At 56.2% G+C, this 26,766-nt stretch overlaps 1 protein-coding gene across 1 annotated transcript; it reads right to left on the bottom strand.

Moving 5' to 3' along the window:
* Positions 1-4,155: 4,155 nt before the first annotated feature.
* Positions 4,156-8,952, bottom strand: LOC122127595 (mucin-2-like). The gene is made up of 4 exons (XM_042702119.1): positions 8,636-8,952; positions 7,362-7,597; positions 4,651-4,775; positions 4,156-4,457 (listed from the first exon to the last, which is right to left on the bottom strand). Exons 1-4 carry the CDS (start codon positions 8,950-8,952, stop codon positions 4,269-4,271), a joined length of 867 nt encoding a protein of 288 aa, XP_042558053.1. The 3' UTR covers positions 4,156-4,268.
* Positions 8,953-26,766: the final 17,814 nt, after the last annotated feature.

Below are 26,766 nucleotides of genomic sequence, written 5' to 3'. Positions count from 1 at the left end.
GGGTCCTGGCTCCTCAGTGGACCCAGAGACAGGTGACATCTGGGTCTTTCCCAGTCCACATCCGGGTCCCTCCCAGTCCACATCCGGGTCCTAGCCTCTCCGTGGCCTCTGGTCGGACTGCAGCTTCTGTACAGCACATGCAGGTTTGGAGCCCCACATCCGGTCATCTTCCGGCTGGGGCCCAGGAGTCTTGCTGGAGCCGGACATCCGGGTCTCACGCGCTTTCCCGGCAACCGAACCCAGCGGCCTAAAGGCAGGAATGAAGCCCCACATCCGGGTCTTCTCGGTCTGTTGCCTGGCAACCGAACACAGAGGCCTAGACGCTGCGGTGGAGCCCAATGTCCTGGTATCTTCACTTGGTTGCCCGGCAACCGAACGCCGCGGCCTACCGGCGGGAATGAAGCCCCACATCAGGGTCTCCTCAGTCCGTTGCCCTGCCATGGCACCCAGCGGCCTAGTGGCGGGAATGAAGCTGAATATCCGGGTCTCTGGCACACGGGGGTCGTGTCTGGGCGGCGCCCCGGGGTGGGCGTGGCAGACGTAGGCGCCGCGGTCGCGCTCGGAGGCGGCGCGCACCTCCAGGCTGCCGTCGGCGCCCAACGTGAAGCGGCCATGCCTCTGCGGCCCACACAGCACCAGCCCCCCGGGCAGGCGCCAGGACACCGGAAGCGTGGAGGTGGGGCAGCGCAGCCGGAAGCTGCCGCCCAGCACCACACGCAGCGCCGCCCCCGGCGCCGCCCCAGGGGGTGGAGTCAGCGCCTCAGAGGGCAGAGTCGGTGCGTCAGGGGGTGCAGTCAGCGCCCAAGATGGCGGGGCAGGCGGGCCAGGGGGCGGAGCTGCCTCAGAGGGCGGAGCCAGCGCACCAGGGGGCGGAGTCAGCGCCCAAGATGGCGGGGCAGGTGCGTGATGGGGCGGAGCCGGCGCAACAGGGGGCGGAGTCAACGCCTCAGAGGGCGGAGCCGACGCCGCTGCGGGGAGAGCCCGCGCCCACCATGGCGGCAGCCGCACCCACATCCGGGCTTCGCCCGCTGGGTTGCGCGCCACGCACACCACGGCATCGCTGCCACCGCTGTGCAGCGCACGCACATCCGGGATTTCCAACGTCCCGCGCGCATCCACGCTGATCCCTCCCCCCGTGCGACTGCGATACGGCACTGGAAGTACCAGCCCACCCGGAAGTTCCCACAGCAGGCGGGGCTCGGGGACGCCATCCGCCTGGCAGCGCACGCGCAGACGCACCACGGGGGAGACCCGGATGTCGTCGTTCACGTCGTCATGGACGTCAGGCGTGACCCGGATGCGCGGCGCCCGCAGCTGCACGTGTAGGCGCACGGTGGCGCGCCAGCCCCGCCCCGCCACGCACGTGTACGTGCCTGCGTCGGCCCGCCGCACCCCGCGCAGGCGCAGACGCCCGTCCGGCAGCACCCGGAAGTGGGCGTCCTCCGGGCCGGAAGTGAAGGCCATGGGGCGCAAGGCCGGCGTCAGCCACGTCACCGCGCGCGACCCTCGCGTCACTGGGCACGTGAGGGTCACTGGGGCGCCGTAGGGGACGGAGAGCTCAGGGGGCAGCAGGGTGGAAGTGGGAGAGGAAGAGGAAGCCGGAAGTGAAGCCGGAAGTGAAGGGGAACCAGGAAGTGAAGAGTAACCAGGAAGTGAAGAGGAAGAGGAAACAGAAAATGAAGAGGAAGAAGGAAGAGGCTGAAAGGAAGAGGAAGAAGAGGAAGAAGGAAAGGAAGAGGAAGAAGAAACATGAGAGGAAGCAGGAAGAGATGGAGAAGAGGAAGAAGAAGGAAAGGAAGAGGAAGCAGGAAAAGAATGTGAAGAAGAGGAAGAAGGAAGAGACTGAGAAGAGGAAGAGGAAGGAAAGGAAGAGGAAGCAGGAAAAGAATGTGAAGAAGAGGAAGAGGAAGGAAAGGAAGAAGAGGAAGAAGGAAGAGACTGAGAAGAGGAAGAGGAAGGAAAGGAAGAAGAAGAAGAAGGAAGAGATTGAGAGGAAGAGAACAGGAAAGGATGAGAGGAAGAAGGAAAGGAAGAGGAAGAAGGAAAAGAAGAAGAGGAAGCAGAGGAAAAGGAAGAAGATGAAGGATGGTGAGAGGAAGAGGAAGGAAGAGATGGAGAGGAAGAGGAAGAAGGAAAGGAAGAGGAAACAGGAAATGAAGAGGAAGAGGAAGACGGAAGTGACTGAGAGGAAGAGGAAGAACCCGCCCCAGGCCCCGCCCCCCCAGCTGTAGTCACACATCCGAGGTCTAACCCAGGCCCCAGGTCCCAGTTCCCCACACTCCCATCAGGCCTCGTGACCCGAACATCCGGGTCTCCCAGGACACCGGATGGGACCTGGAGGCGGTGGTAGGCAGTGCAGTCCTCCCTGGGGTCGGCGTCCTGGGTCACGGGGGTCACGGGGGTCACGGGAAGCCCGGGTTGCAGATAGGAGGCACCTGGCCCAGCCATCAACTCCACGCGCAGCCGTGCATGCGCGTCGCCCGCCGCGTTGCGCGCCACGCACACGTACTCCCCCGCATCACGTGACGTCACCGGACGCACGGAGAGCGTGCCGTTGGAAAAGGCGCGGACCCGGATGTCAGAGCTGGGGAGGGGAGGGGAAGGGAGGGCAGGAAGGAAGGAAGGAAGGAAGGAAGGAAGGAAGGAAGGAAGGAGGGAAGGAAGGAGGGAAGGGTAAAGGAAGGATTGGAGGGAAGGAAGGAGTGAATGTAGGGAAGGAAGGAGGGAAGGAAGGATTGGAGGGAAGGATTGGAAGGATTGGACGGAAGGAAAGATGGAAGGATTGGAGGGAAGTAAGGAAGGATTGGAGGGAAGGAAGGAAGGAAGGATTGGAAGAAAGGAAGGAAGGATTGGAGGGAGGGAAGGAAGGAAGGATTGGAGGGAGGGAAGGAAGGATTGGAGGGAAGGAAGGATGGAAGGATTGGAGGGAAGGAACGAAGGATTGGAGGGAAGGAAGGATAGAAGGATTGGAGGGAAGGAGGGAATGTAGGGAAGGGAGGTTGGAGGGAAGGATTGGAAGGAAGGATTGGAGGGAAGGAAGGAAAGCTTGGAGGGAAGGAAGGAAGGATCGGAGGGAAGGAAGGAAGAAGGGAAGGAGGGAAGGAAGGAATAAGGGAAGGAAGGAAGAAGGGAAGGAAGAAAGGAGGGAAGGAAGGAAGGAAGGAGGGAAGGAAGTAATAGGAGGAAAGACCATAAGGAAGGGAAGACAAATTTGAAGCCAATGTTAGTTATTCGCACATGTGACATATGCATCCAATACTCATCTTGTATCGATCCCTGACCGATCATCTATCAATGATCGATCACTAGGGTTCTACCTTGCGATCTGGCAAGCCAGGACCTATCAATTACCTATTCACTGCTAATGGATCTACCATCCCCACCTCATCTCTATCAATATTTAATGGATAATCGATTTGTTATCTATGGTCTACTGTGTCTACATCATCTGTCTAATCCATCCTCTATCAATTAACTATCTATCAAGGGGTATCATCTTTATCCCAACTATGGGTGGATAGATGGATGGGTGGATGGATGGATGGATGGATGGGTGGATGGATGAGTGGATGGATGGGTGGATGGATGGATGGGTGGATGGATGGGTGGATGGATGGATGGGTGGATGGATGGGTAGATGGATGGATCGATGGGTGGATCGATGGATGGGTGGGTGGATGAATGGGTGGGTGGATGGATGAGTGGATGGGTGGACGGATGGAAGGATGGATGGATGGATGGGTGGATGGATGGATGAGTGGATGGGTGGATGGATGGATGGATGGAGGGATGGATGGATGGGTGGATGGGTGGGTAGATGGAGGGATGAATGGATGGGTGGATGGATGGATGGATGGGTGGGTGGACGGATGGATGGAAGGGTGGATGGGTGGATGGATGGATGGGTAGATGAATGGATGGATGGGTGGGTGGATGGATGGGTGGGTGGGTGGATGGATGGATGGGTGGATGGATGGATGGGTGGATGGATGAGTGGATGGATGGATGTATGGATGGGTAGATGAACGGGTGAATGGATGGATGGATGCCCCCCACTTCCCACACTCACCTGCTCCCAGCATCCACCAGGCGCCCGTCTGGCAGCCTCCAGAACACGCGTGGGGCGGGATCCCCGCGCACGTGGCAGTGCAGCGTGAGGTCAGCGCCGTGGGGCACGCGCGTGGCGAGCGGGCCTCGGGGTCGGACGCTGGGGGGGAGACGCGCGGGCGCGGGCGTGACTTCGACGTGCACAGTGCGTCTCGCGCTGCTCAGCGCGTTGGCGGCCACGCACTCGTACTCACCGGCATGGCGCGGGGCCTGCAGGCGGCGCAGCACCAGCGTGCCATTGGGGAGGACGTAGACGTCACTGAGTCGAGGGTGCGTGTGCGCATGCACGGGTCTCGCGTGGGTCCCGTCAGGCAGACGCCAGTGCAGGGCCACAGGGGGCCAGGCCTGGGCTGTGCAGGGCAGGTGCAGGGTGAGGCCCGCGTGGGCCGACACGAACTCCGTGGGCGCCTCGCGCAGCACGGGGGGAGCGGGGGAGGCGTGCATGACATTTCCACGTGTGTCAGAGCCATGCATGCGCGCTTCATGTGTATCAGGTGAGTGTGGAAGGGATGTGATCGTGTCCCTTTCACGAGTGATATTTACACGTGTGACCATCGTGTGAGTTTCAGATCCACGCGTGACATTTCCAAGCGTGTCCATCGTGCCAGAGTCAGATCCACTCGTGTCCGTTCCACGCGTGTCGGGCGCCGCCGGGGTCAGCTCCACGCCTGGGGATGGACAGACGGACGGAGGGAAGGGCAGAGGGACAGGGCGTTGGATAAGAGCCCCTGTGCTGGTCGGAGACAGTGCTCTGTCCCTCTGTCTGTCTGTCCGTCCGGCTGTCCATCTCCGTCCGTCTGTCTATCCATCTGTCTGTCAGTCTGTCTATGTCTGTCTGTCTGTCCCTCTGTCTGTCTGTCTCTGTCAGTCTGTCTGTTCGTCTACTTGTCCGTCCATCTGTCCATCTGTCTGTCCGTCCGTTTCTCTGTCCATCTCTCTGTCTGTCTGTCTATCCATCTGTCTGTCAGTCTATGTCTGTCTGTCCCTCTGTCTGTCTGTCTCTGTCAGTCTGTCTGTTCGTCTGTCTACTTGTCCGTCCGTCAGTCCATCTGTCTGTCCATCCGTTTCTCTGTCCATCTGTCTGTCCCTCTGTCTCTCTGTCCCTCTGTCTGTCCATCTGTCTGTCCCTCTGTCTCTCTGTCTGTCCATCTGTCTATCCATCCATCAGTCCATCCGTCTATCTGTCCATGTGTCTGTGTCGCTCCGTCCACCCATGTATCTGTCTGTCCATTCATCTGTCCATCCATCTATCTACTGTCTTACTGTCTACCTATCTGTGTATCCTTCCTTCCGTCCATCTCTCTCTCTCTCTCTCTCTGTCTATGGCTCTGTTTGTCTATCTGTCCATTGCTCTGTCTATCTATGATTCTGTCTATTTGTCCACTGGTCCATCCATCTAGCTATCTGTCCATCTGTCTGTCCACCTGTCTCTCTATCTATCTGTCTGCCTGTCTGTCTGGTGTCTGTCTACCTATCTGTCTATACATCCATCGGTCCGTCCGTCTGTCTACCCACCCACCTGTCCATGTTATCTCTTTCAATCCATCCATCCATCCACCCGTCTGTCTATCCATCCATCTGTCCATCTGTCTCTCTGACTGTGTATACCTCTGTCTGTCTATCTGTCCATTGGTCCATCTATCCATCTGTTCATCTGTCCATCTGTTCGTCTCTCCATCCATTCTTCTGTCTATCTGTCTCTATGGCTCTGTCTATCCGTCCATTGGTCTGTCTGTCTGTCTGTCTATCTATCTGTCTGTCTGTCTGTCTGTCTGTCTGTCTACCTATCCATCCATCCAACCATGTATGTTTCTATCTGTCTGTCTATCCGTCCATCTGTCCATGTATCTCTCTGTCTGTCTGTCTGTCTGTCTCTCTATGGCTCTGTCTGTCCATCCTTCCATTGGTCGGTCTGTCTGTCTGTCTCTTTCTATCTATCTGTCCATGTCTCTGGTGTCTGTCTGTCTACGGCTCTGTCTATCGTCCATCAGTCTATCTGTCTGTTTATCCGTCCATCAGTCCATGTATCTCTCTGTCTGTCTGTCTCTCTATGGCTCTGTCTATCTGTCCATTGGTTTATCTGTCTGTCTGTCTACCTATCTATCTGTCCATCTGTCCTTCTATCTATCTACTATCTGTCTACCTGTCTATCCGTCCTTCTGTCCGTCCATCTGTCTACCTGTCTCTGTATCCATCTGTCTGTCTGGTGTCTGTCTACCTATCTGTCTATACATCCATCAGTCTGTCTGTCTGTCTACCCATCCATCTGTCCATCTATCTCTTTGTCTATGGCTCTGTCTGTCTATCTGTCCATTGGTCTGTCTATCTATCCATCCAGCTGTCTGTCTGTCTACCTATCTATCCATCCATCCAACCATGTATGTTTCCATGTCTGTCTGTCTCTCCATTCATCTGTCCATGTATCTCTCTGTCTGTCTGTCTATGGCTCTGTCTATCCGTCCATTTGTTTATCTATCTATCTATCAGTCTATCTGTCTGTCTATCTATCTGTCCATCTGTCTGTCTACTGTCTGTCTACCTGTCTATCCGTCCTTCTGTCCATCTGTCTGTCTGTCTCTCTATGGCTCTGTCTATCCGTCCATTCATCCGTCTATCCACCTATCTGTCTGTCTGTCTGTCTATCCATCCGTCCCTCTATCTGTCTGCTCTATGTCTGTCTGTCTGTCTGTCTGTGCGTGTGTGTTTGTCTCCCCAGTCATCCTGTGCCCCACACAGCCAGGAACACAGACAACAGACAGACAGAGTAAAGGACTTCGCCCCTCCCCTCCCCATGCCCTCTGACCTGTCCATGCCCTCTGCCCTCCCAGTGACCCGACCTCCCTGTGACCTCTCCATGACCTCTGACTACTCTGTGACCTCTGACCTCCTGTGACTCCTGGCTTCCCCATGACCTCTGACCTCCCAGTGACCCTCCCGAGACCTCCCCGTGAACTCTCCATGACCCCTGAGTTCCCCATGACCTTTGACCTCCCATCCACTTCTCACCTGCCCATGGCCTCTCACCTCCCCGTGACCTCTCCATGACCTCTGACCTCTCTGCAACCGCTGACCCTACTGTGACCCCTGGCTTCCTTGTGACCTCTGACCCCCCGTGACCCCTAACCTCCCCGTGACCTCTGACCGTATTGTATCCTCCCTGTGACCTCTTACCTCCACCTCCTATCTGGCTCCCCTCAGTCCCCCGCCCCCACGCCAAGAGCCTGCAGGAGACAGATGGGTAAACTGAGGCTCACCCGTGTCCAGCTCGTTCCAGACGCCACGGGGCGGGGTCACGGCGGGCGGGGCCGGGGGTCGCGGGTCAAAGGTCCCCGGGTCACCATCGGGGGAAGCCGCAGGATGGGAAGGGAGGACATCCGGGGCACGGCCATGCAGGGTCGTGACCACGGGGTCACGGGGGTTCACCGTGGGGCCCGGCCGGGCGCGGTGAGCTTTGTGCTGTCGCCCCTGCCTGCGGCCGCTGCCAGGCCTCCTGGGAGCCGGAAGTAAGGAGGCCGGAAGTGAGGAGGACGGAAGTGCAGAGGTCGGAGCAGTGGATGCTCGAGGGGTGGAGGCCGGAAGTGGGGATGTCCGTGTCGAAACCGGAAGTGGAGAGGTCCATGGGGAGACCGGAAGTGTGGAAATCAGAAGTGGGGATCTCCGAGTGGTAACCGGAAGTGGGGTGGTCTGACTGGAGACCGGAAGTGGGGAGGTCTGTGGGGAAACCGGAGGTGTGGAAGTCGGAAGTGGGGATCTCTCAGTCGAAAACGGAAGTGGGTAGGCCGAAGTAGTGGAGGCCGGAAGTGGGGATTTCTGAGTGGAAACCGGAAGTGGGGAAACAGGAAGTGGGGTGGTCCGAATGGAGACCGGAAGTGGGGATCTCCGCGTGGAGACCGGAAGTGTAGATCTGCGAGTGGAGCCCAGAAGTGGGGATGTTCGAGACAAAACCGGAAGTGTGGAAGCCGGAAGTGGGGTGGTCCCAGTGGAGACCGGAAGTAGGAATTTTCGAGTGGAAACTGGAAGTGTGGAAGCAGGAAGTGCGGGGGTCCGAGTGGAGACTGGAAGTGAGGAGGTCCGTGGGGAGAGCGGAAGTGGGTAGGCGGAAGTAGTGAAGACAGGAAGTGGTGATGTTCGAGTGGAAACCGGCAGTGTGGAGACCAGAAGTGGGGTGGTCTGAGTGGAGACCGGAAGTGGTGAGGTCCGAGTGGAGACCAGAAGTGGGTCGGCGGAAGACACAGAGACCGGAAGTGGGGATATTTGTGTCGAAACCGGAAGTGTGGACGCCGGAAGCGGGGAGGTCTCCGTGGAGACCGGAAGCAGGGCGGGCGGGGCCCGGAAGTCGCCTGTGGCGCGGCCGCGAACGTGCGCCAGGATGCGCGCCCAGTGCTCGGGCTGGATGTGCTCGGGCTGGATGTGCTCGGCAGCCACTGGTGGGCGCGGGCGGCGCGGCAAGGCAGGCTCGAACCCGTGGCCGGCGGGGGCAGCACGCGGGATGGGAGGGAGATAGGGAGGCGGCGGACGCCGCTGCTACCCGCGCCCGGGGCCGCCCGCAGGACGCCGACGCCACAGCCATGCTTCCCCGGTGCCCGGGCCCAAGCTTGGCACACCAACAATGACGTCAGCACCGCGCGTCGCCCCCGCAGCCGCTTCCGCAGCGGCACCTGCCATCTTGGAATCCGCCATTTTTGAATCAGCCATCCTGGCCTCCACCATCTTGGAATCTGCCATCTTAATTCCCTCCATCTTGGATTCCTCCATCTTGGATTCCGCCATGTTGGTTCCCTCCATCTTTGATTCCACCACCTTGTTTTCGGCCATCTTTATTCCTTCCATCTTGTTTTCCGCCATCTTGATTCCTTACATCTTGGATTCTGCCATGTTGCTTTCCCTGATCTTGTTTCCCTCCATTTTGGATTCCGCCATCTTGGCGTCCACCATCTTGGAATCCGCCATGTTGGTGTCGGCCATGTTGGATTCCACCATGTTTTCGGCCATCTTGGTTCCCTCCATCTTGGATTCCTCCATCTTGTTTCGCCCCATGTTTGATTCCGCCATCTTGGCATCTGCCATCTTCGTTTCGTCCATCTTGGCTTCCGCCATCTTAGTTCCCTCCATCTTGGATTCTGCAATCTTGGCTTCCGCCATTTTGTTTCCTTCCATCTTGGATTCCGCCATCTTGGTTCCCTCCATCTTGGTGTCCACCATCTTGTTTTTGGCCATCTTGGAATCCGCCATGTTGGCGTCGGGCATGTTAGATTCCGTCATGTTTTTGGCCATCTTGCTTCCCTCCATTTTGGATTCCACCATCTTGGTGTCCACCATCTTGGAATCCACCATCTTAATTCCCTCCATCTTGTTTTCCACCATCTTGTTGCCTTTCGTCTTTGATTCTGCCATCTTGTTTTTGGCCATCTTGCTTTCCGCCATCTTGGATTCTTCCATCTTTGATTCCGCCATCTTGTCTCCCGCCATCTTGCCCCCCGCCGCCCCACCCACGCTGACGTCGGCTTCCCAGCCCGCCAGCCCCAGCACGTTGGCGGCCACGCACACATAGCGCCCGGCGTGCTGTGGGCCCAGCGTGGGCAGCGTCAACATCCCGTCCGCCCCGACCCCGACCCCGTCCGTCCCCAGCTCCGTCCCCGCCCAGGCCCAGCGCCCGCCCGGCAGCAGCCAGCCCACGCGCACCGCCGGCTCCCCCTCCGCCCGACAGCCCACCCGCTGCGTGACGCCCGCAGGCAGTTCCAGATCCGTGGCCGCTGGCGCCCGAGACGCCACCACGAACACGCGCTGTACCCGGCCCGCCATGGCGGACTCAAAGCCACCGTAGGCCGCAGGGCCCGGGGCTGCAGACGGGGTGTAGGCCGCAGGGGCTGTGGCTTCAGAAGTGGCGGAGGCCGTGGGGGCTGTGGCTTCAAAGCTGATGTAGGCCGCGGGGCCCGTGGCTTCAGACAGGGTGTAGGCTGCGGGGCTTGTGGCTTTCTCCTCAGTGTCGGCCTCAGATCCTATGGCTTTTTCCTCAGCGAAGGCCTCAGATTCTATGGCTTTATTTGCACCATAGGCCTCGGATTCTATGGCTTCATTCACAGCGTAGGCTTTTTCTTCACCATAGGTCTCAGATTTCGTGGCTTTTTCCTCAGTGTAGGCCTCGGATCTCATGGCTTCATCTGAGCCATAGGCACTGGATCCTTTGGCTTTCTCCTCAGTGTAGGCCTCAGATCCTGTGGCTTCATTCACACCATAGGCCTCGGATTCCATGGCTTCCTCCTCCGCGTAGGCCCCGGACCCCGTGGCTCCGTCCCCGCCATAGGCCACGCGCCGTGCCTTGGTTTCCCAGCGGCGCCCCACGCGGGCCTCGCAGCGGTACCAGCCAGCGTCGGCCTGGCGCATCCTGTGGATCTCCAGTGTTGTCCCCCCATCATGGCCGCCATCCTCATCGCCCCGCAGGATGGAGCCGTCGGGCCGCGTCCAGGCCATGCGTGGTGTTTCCGAGCCCTGCGCCGCACAGCGCAGCCGCAGCGTCTGCCCCGGGGTCACCACGTGCACGTCATCAGGGTCATCACGGGGGTTGAGGGTCACCCAGGGTGCGTCCTCCGGGTCCTCGGGGCCACGCACGCACGCCGTCCACGTCAGACGCATGCGTGGCCCACGCAGCCCAGCCCAGCGCAGCATCAGCTCGGGCTGCAGCAGCCAGGCAGGCCGCGCCCACAGCCGGGCCACCACACCTGGAAGTGACGTCGGCGACGATGGCGACGCGCCAGGGCCGTGCACCAGGCGGTAGGCCTTGCCCACATCCAGGTCATGGACATCCGGGAAACTGGCCTCAGGGTGGGCGTGGCCTCCATCCTGGTCATACCTGGGGCCTACATCCGGGTCTCTGTCCTCAGAGTGGGCGGGGCCCTCATCTGGGTCATTGACATCAGGGTCTCTGTCCTCAGGGTGGGCAGGGCCCTCATCCATGTCATGGACATCCAGGTCTCTAGCCTCAGGGTGGGCGTGGCCTCCATCCTGGTCTCTGTCCTCAGGGTGGGCGGGGCCCTCATCTGGGTCATTGATATCCGGGTCTCTGTCCTGAAGGTGGGCGGGGCCTACGTCCTGATCATACTCATGGCCTACATCCGGGTGTCTGGCATGCTTGTAGGCGGGGCCTACATCCCGGTGTCTGTCCTGCTGGTGGGAGGGGCCTACATCCGGGTCTTGGGCTTGATACATATAGCCTACATCCGGGTATTTGTCCTGCAGATGGGTGTGGCCTACAACCGGGTCTCTGTCCTGAGCGTGGGCAGGGCCTACATCAGGGTCTCTGGCTCCCTGGTGGACATGGCCTATATCAGGGTTCCTGGTTCGATGGTGGGCATGGCCTACATGCGAGTCTGTGGCCTGATACATATGGTCCACATCCGGGTCTCCGCCCTGACGGTGGGCGTGGCCTACATCCGGGTCCCTGTCCTGATACAGCTCATCCCCATCAGCGTCTCCGCCCGAGGCCCGAGGGTTGGGCGTGGCCTTCCCCGATCCATCTCCCGGGTCCCTATCTGCGTGGGCGTGGCCCGGCGCCTCAGGGTCCCAGCGCAGCATCAGTGCGACATCATCAGTGTCATCATCGCCTCCCAGCAGGCGGCGGGCATGTGCGAGGTGGGCAGGGTCGGCGTAGCAGGCGAGGGCGGCGCTGAGCGTCAGGCGCACGCGCACAGGGACATCGGGGGCGGGGCCGGGCCGCGCGTCGAGGTCGCGCACGGCAGGTAAGGCCGGCAGCGCGGCCACGGGCGTCTGTCAGCCTCAGCCGCACCTCGCCCACCTCCTCCCTGTCCTCCACTTCCTCTTCCTCCGCCTCCACTTCCGCTTCCAGGGGCTCCTCGCCGTCTGCCGGGCTGGTGAGGATGCGCGGCGGGCGACAACGCATGCGTGGAGGCAGGCGACGCAGGTGCAAGCCGCGGCGGGCGGCGGGGCTGGCGCAGGCCGCGCACGCCTGTTCCTTCCCACAGCGCAGCACGCCTGCAGGGGGGGATGGGAGAAGGGCGGGGCTGACATGGGACACGCCCCCCTGGGGAGCCTCGGCCACGCTCCCATCGCGTCTGACTGGCTGGAGCTCGGCCACGCCCCTCCTGGGGGTTCTCAGCCACGCCCCCGCCTCGCCTGACTGGCTGGACCTCGGCCACGCCCCCCCGTGGAGCCTTAGCCTTACCCTCACCCTGCCTGAGTGGCTAAAGCTGGGCCATACCCTCCCTGTGGAGCCTCAGCAACGTCCCTGCCCCTCCTAAGTGGCTAGACCTTGGCCACGCCCCCTGCAGCTCCTCACTAATGCCCAGCCACGCCCAGCCACGCTGCTGCCGTTTTTTTACTGGCTGGAGCTAGGCCACGCCCCCCTGGGCGCCTCGGCCACGCCTCCGCCCCGCGTGACTGGGGGAACTTGGCTACTCACTTACGCCCAGCCACGCCCCCATCCTTTCTCACTGGCTGTAGTTCGGCCACGCCCCCTCTCTGCATCGCCTCAGCCCCGCCCGGCCCTCTCATTGGCCTGCGCTTGACCACGCCCCCTCTGCTCACCTCGGCCCCGCCCCTCCAGGTCCTCCATCCAGCGCGCACGGCAACCGCAGGCCCAGGGGTTACCCTGCAGGTGCAGCGCGCGCAGCGCGGGTGCCTGGGCCAGGGTGCCGGCGGGCAGCGCAGCCAGGTGGTTCCCAGCCAGGTGCAGCACTCGCAGCGTGCAGGCCGGGACCCCGCGCACGCGCAGCGTGGCCAACGCCTCGGGCGCCAGCGCCGCCAGCTGGTTCCCGTCCAGACGCAGCAGCCGCAGCGACGCCAGCCCCAGCAGTGCCCGCGGGGGCACCGACTCCAGCCGGTTGTGGTCCAGGTACAGCCGGGACAGGCGCCGCAGGCCCCGCAGGGAGCCCATGCGCAGTGCCCGAAGCTGGTTGTAGCTCAGCTTCAGCACCTGTGGGGGTGAAAGGGGGCGTTTCCGGGATCCGAAGGGCAACTTCGGGGTCACTTCCGCCCCACTTCCGGTCTCACTTCCACCCTACTTCCGTACCACTTCCTGTCACACTTCTGCTCCACGTCCGGCTTACTTCTCCCGACTTCTGCCTCTACTTCCTCCCACTTCCGAGTATATTTCCTCACTTCTTCCGGTCCCACTTCTGCCCCATTCTCACTTCCTCCCTACTTCCAACTCACTTCCGCCCCAGTTCCGGGTCACTTCCTCCCCACTTCCGGCTGACTTCCGCCTCTACTTCCTCCAAGTTCCTCCGCACTTCCGGCCAGTTACGGCCCTACTTTCTGTCACTTCCAGATCCAGATCCTCACCACTTCTGCCCCACTTCCGGCTCACTTCCGCCTCACTTCAGCCCCGACTTCCTCCCACTTCCTGCCCATTTCCTTCCTTATTTCTGCCCCACTTCCGGTCCTACCCATGGTCCTATTTCCACTTTCTTCCCCACTTCCAACTATATGTCATTCCCCACTTCTGGGTCACTTCTACCCCCACTTCCTCCCCACTTCCTTCCCTATTTTCACTCCACTTCCGGATCCATATCCTCACCACTTCCGCCCCACTTCCGCCTTCCGCCCCTACTTCGTCCTGCTTCCTCCCCACTTCCTTCCCTATTTCCACCCCACTTCTCACTTCCGGAACCATATCCTAACCACTTCCGCCCCTAGTTCCTCCCACTTCCGGCTTATTTTCACCCCTACTTCCTCACACTTCCTCCCTACTTCCCGATTTCCACCCCACTTCCGGCCCTACTTCCACTTCCAGATCCATATCCTCACTACTTCCGACCCACTTCCGCTCCACTTCCTTCCCTATTTCCACTCAACATCTGGCTACACTTCCAGCCCTACTTCTTCCCAGGTCCTTATCCATTTCCGTCTCACTTCCGCCTCCCTTCTGCCCCCGACTTCCTCCCATGTCCGTCTCTACTTCCTCCATTGATTCCCTACTTCCTCCCCACTTCCTTTGCTATTTGATCCCCATTTCTGCCTGTCTTCCTCCGCATTTCCCCCCTCCTTCCTCCCTACTCTTTTCCCACTTCCTTCTTCCTCCAACTTCCTTCCCACTTCCGGCCCTACTTCCTCCCACTTCTGTATCTATTTCCTCAAACTTCCGCCCCACTTCCTCCCCTACTTTGTCCCACTTCACTGTGTATTTCTGCCCCACTTCCTACCAAACTTCCTTCCACTTCCTTCCAATTCCGCCCCACTTCCGCCCGCTCCCTGCGCACCTGCAGTGCGCCCAGGTCGCTCAGGGCGCCCTCGGCGATGTCCGCGATCTCGTTTCCGTGCAGCAGCAGCAGCTGAAGTCTCGCAAGACCGGGGAAGGAAGCGTGCGTCAGGACCCGGATGTGGTTGAACCTAATTCAACAGGCGAGAGGACAGGAAGAGGAAATCAGGAAAACAGCCTGAAAACCAGCGCTGGGAGGGCAGGACTTTTGTTTCCGGGTCAGGGTCAAGAATAATGAATCATTACTCATCATCATCTTCCTTCCTGCTTTCCTTCCTTTCCTCCCTTGCTTGCTTCCTTCCTTCCCTCCCTCCTTCCTTCCTTCCCTCCCTCCTTCCCTCCCTCCTTCCCTCCTTCCTTCCTTCCCTCTTTCCTTCCCTCCTTCCTTCCTTCCTTCCTTCTCTACCTCCTTCCTTCCTTCCATCCTTCCCTCCTTTCTTCCTTCCTTCCCTCCCTCCCTCCTTCCTTCCCTCCTTCCTTCCTTCTTTCCTTCCCTCCTTCCTTCCTTCCTTCCATCCTTCCTTCCTTCCCTCCATCCTCCTTCCTTCCCTCCTTCCTTCCTTCCTTCCTTCTTTCCTTCCTTCCTTACTCTTCCTTCCCTTCCTTCCCCCCTTTCCCCTCCCCAGGCCTCACCCCAGGTTCACGCGCTCCATCTTGGGGTCCAGCATGTGGGGCACGGCCCTGAGGCTGTGGAAGGTGCAGTGGAGTTCGGTGGGGACGTAGCAGGCGCAGGTCCTGGGGCAGCGGGTGGCGGGGGCTGGGTGGGGGCCGCACAGGAGCAGCAGCAGCAGCAGCAGCGAGGCCCAGCGGTGGGGGCCCCCCATCCTGGGGCTGGGATGGAGGGGGGGAGGCTGGGGATGGAGGCCCAGGGGTGGAGGCCCAGGGAAATGGAGGCTGGAAGTTGGAGGCCCAGGGAAGGAGGCCTAGGGATTAGAGGCCAGGGTGGAGGCTGGGGATGGAGGTCCAACGGGGTGGAGGCCAGGGGTGGAGGCTGAGGAAGGAGACTGGAAGTTGGAGGCCCAGGGGGTGGAGGCCCAGGGATGGAGGCCTAGGGGAAGTGGAGGCCCAGGGATGGGGGCCTAGGGGTTAGAGGCCAGGTATGGAGGCTGGGGATGGAGGTCCAGGAAGGTGGAGGACAGAGGTAGAGGCTGAGGATGGAGACAGGAAGTTGGAGGCCAGAGAAGGAGGCCCAGGGATGGAGGCCTAATTGGGTGGAGGCTGGGGATGGAGACTGGAAGTTGGAGGCCCAGGGAAGGAGGCCCAAGAGGGTGGAGGCTAGGGACAGGGGCCCAGGGGGGTAGAGGAAAGTAGGCCAAATGGGGTGGAGGCTGGGGATGGAGGCCAGGAGTGTAGGCCCAAGGGGGTGGAGGCCCAAGGATGGAGGCCAGGGATGGAGGCTGGAAGTTGGAGGCCCGGGGATGGAGGTTCAAGGATGTGAGGCGACCTGTGGGGGTCAGGGAGACAATGGGGAGGAAGAGGAAGGAGAATGGGAAGAGGAAGGAGATGTATCAGAAGAACAGGAAGAGGAAGAAGGACATGGACACGAGGAAGAGGAAGGGGAAGAGGAAGAGGAGATGGAAGAGGAAGAGGAGATGGAAGAGGAAGAGGAGATGGAAGAGGAGACCGAAGAGGAGATAGAAGAGGAGACGGAAGAGGAGACAGAAGAGGAGATGGAAAAGGAAGAGGAGACGGGAGATGGAAGAGGAGATAGAAGAGGAAGAGGAGATGGAAGAGGAGACGGAAGAGGAAGAGGAGAGGAAGAGGAGATGGAAGAAGAAGAGGAGATGGAAGAGGAGACGGAAGAGGAGACGGAAGAGGAGACAGAAGAGGAGATGGAAGAGGAGACGGGAGAGGAAGAGGAGACGGAAGAGGAGACGGAAGAGGAGATGGAAGAGGAGACGGAAGAGGAGACAGAAGAGGAGATGGAAGAGGAGACGGAAGAGGAGACGGTAGAGGAGATGGAAGAGGAGACGGGAGAGGAAGAGGAGATGGAAGAGGAGATGGAAGAGGAGACGGAAGAGGAGATGGAAGAGGAGACGGAAGAGGAGACGGAGGAGGAGACGGAAGAGGAGATGGAAGAGGAAAAGGAGATGGAAGAGGAGATGGAAGAGAAGATGGAAGAGAAGATGGAAGACGAGACAGAAGAGGAAGAGGAGACAGAAGAGGAGATGGAAGAGGAGATGGAAGAGGAAGAGGAGACGGAAGGGGAGATGGAAGAGGAGACGGAAGAGGAGATGGAAGAGGAGATGGAAGAGGAAAAGGAGATGGAAGAGGAAGAGGAGACAGAAGGGGAGACGGAAGAGGAAGAGGAGACGGAAGAGGAAGAGGAGATGGAAGAGGAAGAGGAGATGGAAGAGGAAGAAGAGAGGAAGAGGAGATGGAAGAGGAGATGGAAGAGGAAGAAGAGAGGAAGAGGAGATGGAAGAGGAGACGGAAGAGGAAGAGGAGAGGAAGAGGAGATGGAAGAGGAAGAGGAGATGGAAGAGGAGACGGAAGAGGAAGAGGAGAGGAAGAGGAGATGGAAGAGGAAAAGGAGATGGAAGAGGAGACAGAAGAGGAGACCTAAGAGGAAGAGGAGATGGAAGAGGAAGAGGAGACAGAAGAGAAGATGGAAGAGGAGACGGAAGAGGAAGAGAAGAGGGAAGAGGAGACGGAAGAGGAGATGGAAGAGGAAGAGGAAATGGAAGAAGAAGAGGAGATGGAAGAGAAGATGGAAGAGGAGATGGAAGAGGAGGAGGAGACAGAAGAGGAAGAAGGAAAACACCAACTAACAGGAATACGATCAGGAAGTCTAGAGACACAAGGAAAAAGAGACCGGGAAGGCCTGCTCTGTCTGTCTCTGTCCATCTGTCTCTCCTTGTCTATCTCTCTGTCTTTAGCTTTCTGTCTGTCTTTGTCTGTGTCTGTCTGTCTCCCTGTCTGTCTGTCTCTGTGTTGACATCTGTCTGTCTGTCTCTTATCTGTCTGTCTGTCTGCCTCTCTCTCTCTGTCTGTTATCTGTCCATTGGTCTCATGTCTGTCTGTCTGGTCTGTCTCTCCCTGTCTGTCTCTGTGTCTGTCTGTCTGTGTCTGTCTCTTATGTCTGTCTCCTTCTGTCTGTCTCTTATCTCTGTCTGTCTGTATCTGTCTGTCTGTGTCCCTGTCTGTCTGTCTGTGTCTCTGTCTCTGTGTCTGTCTGTCTGTCTCTCTTATCTCTGTCTGTCTGTTCTGTCTGTGTTGACATCTGCCTGTCTCTGTCTGTCCGTCTACCTCTGTCAGTCTCTCCCTGTCTCTGTGTCTCTGTCTGTCTGTCTGTCTCTGTCTGTGTCTCTCTGTCTCTGTCTGTTATCTGTCCATTGGTCTCATGTCTCTCTGTCTGTCTGTTCTGTCTCTCCCTGTCTGTCTCTGTGTCTCCATCTGTCTGTACATCTCCGTCTGTCTGTCTGGGTCTATCTCTGTCTCTTGTCTGTCCATCGATCTTGTCTATCTGTCTGTTCCATCACTGTCTGTGTTGACGTCTGTCTGTCTGTTATCTCTGTCTCTCCCTGTGTCTGTCTACCAGTCTCATGTCTGTCTGACTCTGTCCATCTGTCTCTTGTCTCTGTCTCTGTCCGACTCTCTTCCTGTCCGTCTGTGTGTGTACATCTGTCTGTCTGGATCTCTTCTGTCTCAGTCTGTCTCTGTATGTCTTTTGTTTGTCTGTCCATCTGTCTCTGTCTGTCTGTCTTGGTGTCTCTTCTGTCTCAGTCTGTCTGTCCCCGTCTGTCTTCCTGTCTCTGTCCGTCTGTCTGTGTCTCTTCCTGTCTGTCTCTCCGTGTCTGTCCATCTCCCTTCCTGCCTGTCTCTGTGTCTGTCTGTCCATCTGTCTCCTCTGTCTGCCCATCTGTCTGTCTATGACTGCGTCTGTCTGTCTGAGTCTGTTTCTTCTCTGTCTCTGTGTCTACATGTCTGTCTCTTCTGTCTGTCTGTCTGTCCCTGTCTCTGTCTGTCTGTCCCTGTGTCCGTCTGTCTCTCCCTGTCACTGTCTCTACATCTGTCTGTGTCCTCTGTCTGTCTGTCTCTGTCTTCCTGGCTCCATCTGTCTGTCTCTTTCCATCTGTCACTTGTCTTTGTGTCTGTCTGTCTGTCTCGTCTTTGTCTGTCTGTCTCTGTGCATCTGTCTCTCCCTGTCTGTCTCTGTGTGTACATCTGTCTGTCTGTCCCTGTCTGTCTCTTCTGTCTCTTCTCTTTGTCTGTCTGTCTCTCTGTGTCTGTCTGTGCCGGTTTCTCTCACGTCCATCTCTGTCTGTCTGTGCCTGTGTCCGTCCTTCTCTTCCTGTCTCTGTGTCTATGTCTGTCTATCTGTCCTGGCTGAGTTTGTCTGTCTGTGACTGTGTCTGTCTGTCTTTGTCTCTTCTGTCTCTGTCCATCTGTCTCTTGTCTCTATGTCTGTCTGTCTATGCCTGTGACTGTCTCTATCCATTTCTCTTCCTGTGTGTCTCTGTGTGTACATCTGTCTGTCTGTCTGTGTGGGTCTCTTCTGTCTCAGTCTGTGTCTGTCTGTCTGTCTCTGTGTCTACATCTGTGTCCTCTGTCTGTCTGTCTGTCTGTTTCTGTCTGTCTCTGTCTTCCTGGATCATCTGTCTGTCTCTTCTGCCTCTCTCCATCTGTCACTGTGTCTGTCTCTGTCTCATGTCTGTCTCTGTGTTGACGACTGTCTGTCTGTCTGTATCTGACTCTTCTCTCTGTCGGTCTGTCTGCCCCTGTGTCTATCTGTTCTGTGTCTGTACATCTGTCTCTCTGTCTCTGTGTCTGCCTGTGTCTGTCTGTCTCCCTGTCTGTCTGTCTGTCTCTTATCTCTGTCTGTCTGTTTCTGTTCTGTCTCTGTCTGTCTCTTGTGTCTGTCTGTCTATTCTGTCTCTGTCTCTTCCTGTCTGTCTGTCCGTCTACCTCTGTCGGTCTCTCCCTGTCTCCATCTGTCTGTCTGTTCTGTCTGTCCGTCTATCTCTCCCTGTCTGTGTCTGTGTCTCCGTCTCTCTGTCTCTCATCTCTGTGTCTGTCTCTTGTCTGTCCATCAGTCTCATGTCTGTCAGTCTGTGTCTGTTCTCTCTGTCCACCTGTCTCCGTGTCTCCATCTGTCTGTCTGTCTCATGTCTTTGTCTCTGTGTATATGTCTGTCTGTCTGTGTCTCTTCTGTCTCTTGTCTGTCCATTGGCCCTCATGTCTCTGTCTCTCTGTGTCTGTCTGTCTCTTCTCAGTCTGTCTCTCTGTGCCTGTGTCGGTTTCTTCTGTCTCAGTCTGTCTGTCTGTCCCCGTCTGTCTTCCTGTCTGTCTGTTTGTCTCTTTTCTCTTCTGTCTGTACCTGTCTGTCTTTTGTCTCTGTCTGTCTGTGTGACTCTTGTCTCTGTCCATCTGTCACTTGTCTCTGTCTGTGTCTGTTTGTCCATCTGTCTCCTCTGTGTCTGCCCATCTGTCTGTCTGTGCCTGCGTCTGTCTATCTGAGTCTGTTTGTTCTCTATCTCTGTGTCTACATGTCTGTCTCTGACTGTCTATCTCTTCCTGTCTGTCTCTGTGTCTACATCTGTCTGTGTCCTCTGTCTGTCTGTCTGTCTGAGTCTGTTTCTTCTCTATCTCTATGTCTACATGTCTGTCTCTGTCTGTCTGTCTCTTCCTGTCTGTCTCTGTGTCTACATCTGTCTGTGTCCTCTGTCTGTCTGTCTGTCTCATCTGTCTCTCTCCATCTGTCACTTGTCTCTCTGTCTGTCTGTCTGTCCGTCTCTCTGTGCCTGTCTGTCTGTCTGTTCTCTTTGTCTGTCTGTCTCGGTACATCTGTCTCTCCCTGTATGTCTCTTTGTGTACATCTGTTTGTCTGTCTGCCTTTTGTCTCTTCTCTTTGTCTGTCTGTCTCTCTGTCTGTCTGTACCTGTGTCTGTCTGTCTCTTCCTGTCTCTGTCTCTCTATCTGTCCTGGCTCAGTTTGTCTGTCTGTGCCTGTCTGTCTCTTCTGATTCTGTCTAACTGTCTCCGTCTGTCTGTCAGTCCTGTCTGTGTCTCTGGCTCATGTCTGTCTGTGTCTCTCTGTCTGTGTCTCTTCTGTCTCTGTCCATCTGTCTGTCTCTGTGTCTCTGTCTGTGTGTGTTCTGTGTGTCTCCGTCTGTCTGTACATCTTCATCTGTCTGTGTGTCTCTCTCTGTCTCATATCTGTGTCTGTCTATCCGTCTCTGTAACTACATCTGTCTGTCTCTTCTGTTGTCTGTCTGTCTGTTCTATCTCTGTCTCTTCCTGTATGTCTCTGTATTCACATGTCTGTCTCTTGTGTCTGTCTGTCCGTCTGTGCCTGCTTCTGTCACATCCACCTCTGTCTGTCTGTCTGTTCTGTCTGTGTCTGTCTTCCTGTCTCTGTCCATCTGTCTTTTCTCTGTCTCTGTCTCTCTGTCTCTCTGTCTGTGTCTGTCTGTCTCTATCCATCTGTCTCTCCCTATCTGTCTGTCTGTCTGTCCGTCTATCTCTGTTGGTCTCCCCCTGTCTCCATGTCTCCCTCTGTCTGTCTCTGTCTGTCTGCCTCTCTGTCTCTGTCTGTTATCTGTCCATTGGTCTCTCTGCCTGTCTGTCTGTCTCTGTCTTCTTGGTTCCGTCTCTTCTGCCTCTCTCCATCTGTCACTTGTCTCTCTCTCTGTCTGTGTCTGTCTGTCTGTCTCCGTCTCATGTCTGTCTGTATGTTGACGTCTGTCTGTCTGTCTCAGTCTGTGTCTGACTCTTCTGTCAGTCAGTCTGCCCCTGTGTCTATCTGTTCTGTGTCTGTCCATCTGTCTCTCTCTGTCTCTGAGTCTGTCTGTCTCTTATCTCTGTCTCTGTCTGTGTCTGTTCTGTCTCTTGTGTCTGTCTGTCTGTCCTGTCTCTGTCTCTTCCTGTCAGTCTCTGTGTTCACATCTGTGTCTCAGTCTGTCTGTCTGTCTACCTCTGTCGGTCTCTCCCTGTCTCCATCTGTCTGTCTGTCGGTCTGTTCTGTCTCTGTCCATTTGTCTCTGTCTGTGTCCGTGTCTCCATCTGCCTCTGTCTCTTATCTCTGTGTCTGTCTCTTGTCTCTGTCTGTCTGTCTCTCTGTGCTTGTGTCTATCTCTGTCTGTTGCTGTCTCTCCATGTCTGTCCATCTCCCTTCCTGTCTGTCTCTGTGTCTACAGCTGTCTGTCTGTTTCTTGTCTCTGTCTGTCTGTCTCTTCTACCTCTCTCCATCTGTCACTTCTCTCTGTCTTTTCTGTCTGTCTGTCTCTCTGTGTCTGTCTGTGCCAGTTTCTCTCATGTCCATCTCTGTCTGTCTGTCTGTTCTGTCTCTGTCTTTGCCTGTGTCTGTCTGTCTCTTCCTGTCTCTGTGTCTCTATCTGTCCTGGCTCAGTTTGTCTGTCTGTGCCTGTCTGTCTCTTCTGTTTCTATCCATCTGTCTTTCCCTGTCTGTCTGTCTGTGTCTCTGTCTGTCTGTGTCTCTGTCTGTGTGTCTCCATCTGTCTGTCTGTCCTGTCTCTGTCTCTCCCTGTCTGTCTGCACATCTTCGTCTGTCTGTGTGTGTCTCTCTCTGTCTGTCCATCTCTGTGTCTATATCTGTCTGCGTGTCTCTTCTGTCTGTCTGTTCTGTCTCTGTGTCTTCCTGTCTGCCTCTGTTCAGATCTGTCTCTTGTGTCTGTCCATTTACCTCTGTCGGTCTCTCCCTGTCTCCATGTCTACATCTGTCTGTCTCATATTTGTCTGTCTGTGTCTGTCTGTCTGTCTGTCTCTATCTTCCTGTCTCTGTCTGTCTCTACTGCCTTTCTCCATCTGTCACTTGTCTCTGTCTGTCTGTGTCTGTCTGCCCGTCTCTCTGTGCCTCTGTATGTCTGTCTCTATGTCTATCTGTCTCGGTGCATCTGTCTCTCCCTGTCTGTCCCTGTCTGTCTGTCTCTTCTTTGTCTGTCTGTCTGTCTCTCTGTGTCTGTCTGTGCCAGTTTCTCTCACGTCCATCTCTGTCTGTCTGTCTCTGTCTCTGTTTGTGCCTGTGTCCATTTGTCTCTTCCTGTCTCTGTGTCTCTGTCTATCTGTCCTGGCTCAGTTTGACTGTCTGTGCCTGTCTGTCTCTTCTGTCTCTGTCTCTCTCTCTGTCTCTGTGTCTCTGTCTGTCTGTCTGTCTGTCTGTGTGTCTGTCTGTCCTGTCTCTGTTTCTCCCTGTCTGTCTGCACATGGTCTGTCTGTCTGTCTGTGTCTCTCTCTGTGTGTGTGTCATGTCTGTGTCTGTCTGTCCATCTGTGTGTCTACATCTGTCTGTGTGTCTCTTCTGTCTGTCTGTCTGTCTGTCTCTGTCATTGTCCATCCCCCCTCCCCCCTCCCCAGGACTAAGTACTAAGTACTCAGCACCCCATTTCCCCCTGGCTTCCTATCACCCATCACCCTCCTCCTCCTCCTCCTCCTCTTCCTCCCTCCTCCATCAGCCCCCCCTCCCCAGGACGCGAACCCGGGGCCGGAGCTCCTCACCTACCTTTCCGGGTTGGGGGGTTCACTGGAGATCCGGGTCTCTCGGTTGGTCCTGGGGGGGTGGGCGGGGAGAGGGGGTGGAGGTGGCTTTGAACCACGATCCTCCAGATCTCAGTCTCCTGAGCAACAAGGAAGGCTTGGGGAAGAATACGCCAACGACCGTCACCACCACAGTAACAAGAACAAAAACAACAATAACCATTGTGACAATAATAATAACTATAATAACAATAACAATGACAATAATAACCATAATACCCATAATAGTAATAACCATGACAACAATAACAACTATAATAACAATAACAATGACAATAATAACAACAATAACAATAATAACCATAATACCCATAATAGTAATAACCATGGCAACAATAATAACTATAATAATAATGACAACAACAATAACAATAATAACCATCATGACAACAATAGCAGTAACCATAATAATAACCATCACCATAGTAACAATAACAACAATAACAATCATAACAATAACCCAAACATCATGACAACAATAACAATAATAATAACCACAATACCCATAATAGTAATAACCATGACAATAATGACAATAATGATGATCATAACCATCATATTAACAGTAACAACCATGATAGTAAAAACAACAATGTCAATAACAGTAATAATAATAACTATGATGAGAATAATAGTAATAACAATGAGGAGGAAGAAAAGGAGGAGGAGGAGGAAGAAGAGGAGGAAAAGGAGGAGGAAGAGAATGGGTTGGACCAGCCACAGGGGGCGTGGCTTCGTGGATGGATGGATGGGTGGATGAATGGATGGATGGGTGGATGGATGGGTGGATGGATGGATGGGTGAATGGATGGGTGGATGGATGGGTGGATGGATAGTTGGGAGATGGATGGATGGGTGGATGGATGGATGGATGGATGGATGGGTGGATGGATGGTTGGGCGATGGATGGATGGATAGGTGGGTGGGTGGGTGGATGGATGGATGGATAGATGGATGGATGGGCGGATGGATGTATGGATGGATGGGTGGATGGATGGGTGGATGGGTGGGTGGATGGGTGGATGGGTGGATGGATGGGTGGATGGATGGGTGGATGGATGGGTGGATGGGTGGATGGGTGGATGGATGGATGGATGGGTGGATGGGCAGATGGATGGATGGATGGGTGGGTGGGTGGATGGATGGGTGGATGGGTGGATGGGTGGATGGGTGGGTGGATGGGTGGATGGGTGGGTGGATGGGTGGATGGATGGATGGGTGGATGGATGGGTGGGTGGATGGATGGATGGATGGATGGGTGCATGGATGGGTGGATGGATGGGTGGATGGGTGGATGGATGGGTAGATGGATGGATGGGTGGAAGGATGGATGGATGGGGAGGAAGAAGAGGAGGAGGAAGAGAGGAAGAGAAGAAGGAAGAAGAGAAAGAGGAGGAGGACAGGAGAAAGAGGAGGAGGAGGAAGAGGAGGACCCTGACACCCTGCACCCCTAAGGTGGGTTTTCCGTTACCTCTGGGCCCTGGGACCCTGGTACCCCTGATTCCTGTAACCTGTGACCCCTGCACCCTCTGAAGTCTGCACCCTAGGACCTTTGCTCCCTGGGCTTTTCCCCTCTGAACTTGGGGGAACCTAGGACCCAGCACCCCCGTGACAGATGCCCTCCCTCACCCCCCAGATTGGTGACCTCTGATCCCTGCACCCCTGAACTTCCCATTCCCCCTCTTCATGACCCCCTCACCCCTGAACTTTGCACCCCAGGACCTTGGCTCCCTGATCTTGGCCATGTCCCAGGTGTCCCCCCTCCCCTGACCTCTGTCTCCCCCCTCCTTGACTTTGAACTCCTTTGCTGGCTGCACCCCAGGACCTTTGCTATCTGGGCCTTTGACCCCCTCTTCCCAGGAATCCTTGTGCTTTACCCCCAATGAACTTTGGGGTCCTGGGTACCCCAGGATTGACCATGTTTCCCCCTGCATCTCCCTGACCCCTGACCTCTCCTCCTTGACCCCCCCAGAACCCCCAAATCCCTCCACCTCCCCCTTTCCCCTCCTCCCAGGATCCCCTGTACCCCAAGATCCCCTCACCCCCCTCCACCCCTCGTCCGGGCCCCCTCACCTGGTCTGTCTGTCTGTCTGTCTGTCTCTCTGTCCTGTGTCTCCAGACAGCACAGCACAGCTTGCGGGCTCCTCTTTTATCCGCCCAGGCCCAGATATCCCCGCCCCGCCACGCTGTGGCCTGAGCCTCAGCTCCGCCCCACACAGCCTGGGCTGAGGGGGGGCGTCAGTGGGAAAAGGAGGGAGGGGAAGCAGGGAAGAAAAAGAGGGGGGTGGGGGTCAGGGAGAGGGGGATGGGGAGACCCTGAATCCCCCCCACCAGGCCAGGCGGGGAAGGGGCGGATGCTGGGGAGGGGGAGGGAGAAACGGCCGAAGAGAAAGTTCTGGAAGAAAAGAGAGAGGAGGAGGAGGAGGAGGAGGGGAGAGGAAGGGGAAAAGGCCGGACCTGTGGGGTGGTGGGGCACAGAGCTGAGAAAGAGGGGGTGTGGGGGGGCGGGGGAGGAGGGGGGGACAGACAGACAGACAGAGAGGAAACGCAGCCAGAAAGACAGAGGAATGGAGTCAGAGACAGACACAGAGAGACAGAGAGACACAAACAGACCGACAGACACACAGACAGACACACAGATAGACAGAGAGAGACAGAGACAGACACACAGACAGGCAGATAAACAGGGACAGACACACAGACAGACAGAGAAGGAAAAATAGACACAGAGAGACAGACAGAGAGATACAGACATACAAGTATAGACAGACAGACAGAGACAGAGAGACAGACAGAGACAGACAGAGAGACAGACAGACACAGAGAGAGATGAACAGAGACAGACAGACTCAGAGAGACAGGGACAGACAGGCAGAGAGAATGAAAGATGGACAGACAGAGACAGAGAGACAAAACACAGACAGAAACAGATAAACAGAGAGAGACAGAGACGCAGAGACACAGAGAGACACACAGACAGAGATGGAGAGACAGACACAAATACAGAGAAACACAAGAGACAGACAGACACACAGAGAGGCAGATGAACAGGGACAGACACAGACAGAGAGAGAAAAATAGGCAGACAGACACAGACAGACAGACAGAGATACAGACAGATAAATATAGAGACAGACAGACAGAGACACACAGACAGAGAGATACAGACAGATAAATATAGAGACAGACAGACAGAGACAGAGAGAAAGACAGACAGACACAGAGACAGAGAGAGAGAGATGAACAGAGACAGACATGGACAGAGAGACAGACACAGAGACAGACAGACACAGATAGACAGAGACAAACAGATACAGAGACAGACAGACACAGAGAATGACAGATGGACAGACAGAGACAGAGACAAACAGAGAGAGATAGATGAACACAGACAGACAGACTCACAGACATAGACAGACGGATGGACACAGAGAGACAGAGACAAATACAGAGAAACACAAGAGACAGACAGACACACAGAGAGGTAGATGAACATGGACAGACACACAGACAGAAACAGAAAAATAGACACAGAGCGATAGGCAGAGAGATACAGACAGACAAACACAGAGAGACAGATGAACAGAGACAGTCAGACACAGAGAGAGACAGACACACAGATAGACAGAGAAAGACAGAGACAGACAGACAAACACACAGATACAGGGACAGACAGACAGAGACACAGACACAAACACAGAAAAATGGAGTCAGAGACAGACAGACAGACCCAGAGAGAGACAGAGAGACAGACAGACACAGACAGATAACCAGAGACAGACAGACAGACACAGACAAAGACACAAATGAACATAGAGACAGGCAGACAGACACAGAGATAAACAGACAGACTGAGAAACAGACAGACAGAAAGTCACAAAGAGAAACAGAGACAGACAGAAATAGAGATAGACAGAGAGACAGATGAACAGAGACAGACAGACAGACAGA

Source organism: Dipodomys spectabilis, unplaced genomic scaffold (genome assembly GCF_019054845.1).
Source record: "Dipodomys spectabilis isolate Male_0828 unplaced genomic scaffold, ASM1905484v1 ptg000304l, whole genome shotgun sequence".
NCBI lineage: Eukaryota > Metazoa > Chordata > Mammalia > Rodentia > Heteromyidae > Dipodomys > Dipodomys spectabilis.
The sequence above is the reverse complement of the archived record's forward strand: the minus strand, read 5'-3'. Positions and strand labels throughout refer to the sequence as shown.

Excerpts from the sequence above, each read along its gene's own strand:
- LOC122127595 (XM_042702119.1), bottom strand. The coding sequence starts at position 8,952 with ATGGCGGAAAACAAGATGGAAGGAATAAAGATGGCCGAAAACAAGGTG. Across the intron at positions 7,598-8,635 it reads GCGGGCGGCCCCGGGCGCGG|GAGGCCTGGCAGCGGCCGCA; the intron begins GTAGCAGCGGCG and ends TCCGGCTCCCAG. Across the intron at positions 4,776-7,361 it reads CTGGAACGAGCTGGACACGG|GCGTGGAGCTGACCCCGGCG; the intron begins GTGAGCCTCAGT and ends GTCCATCCCCAG.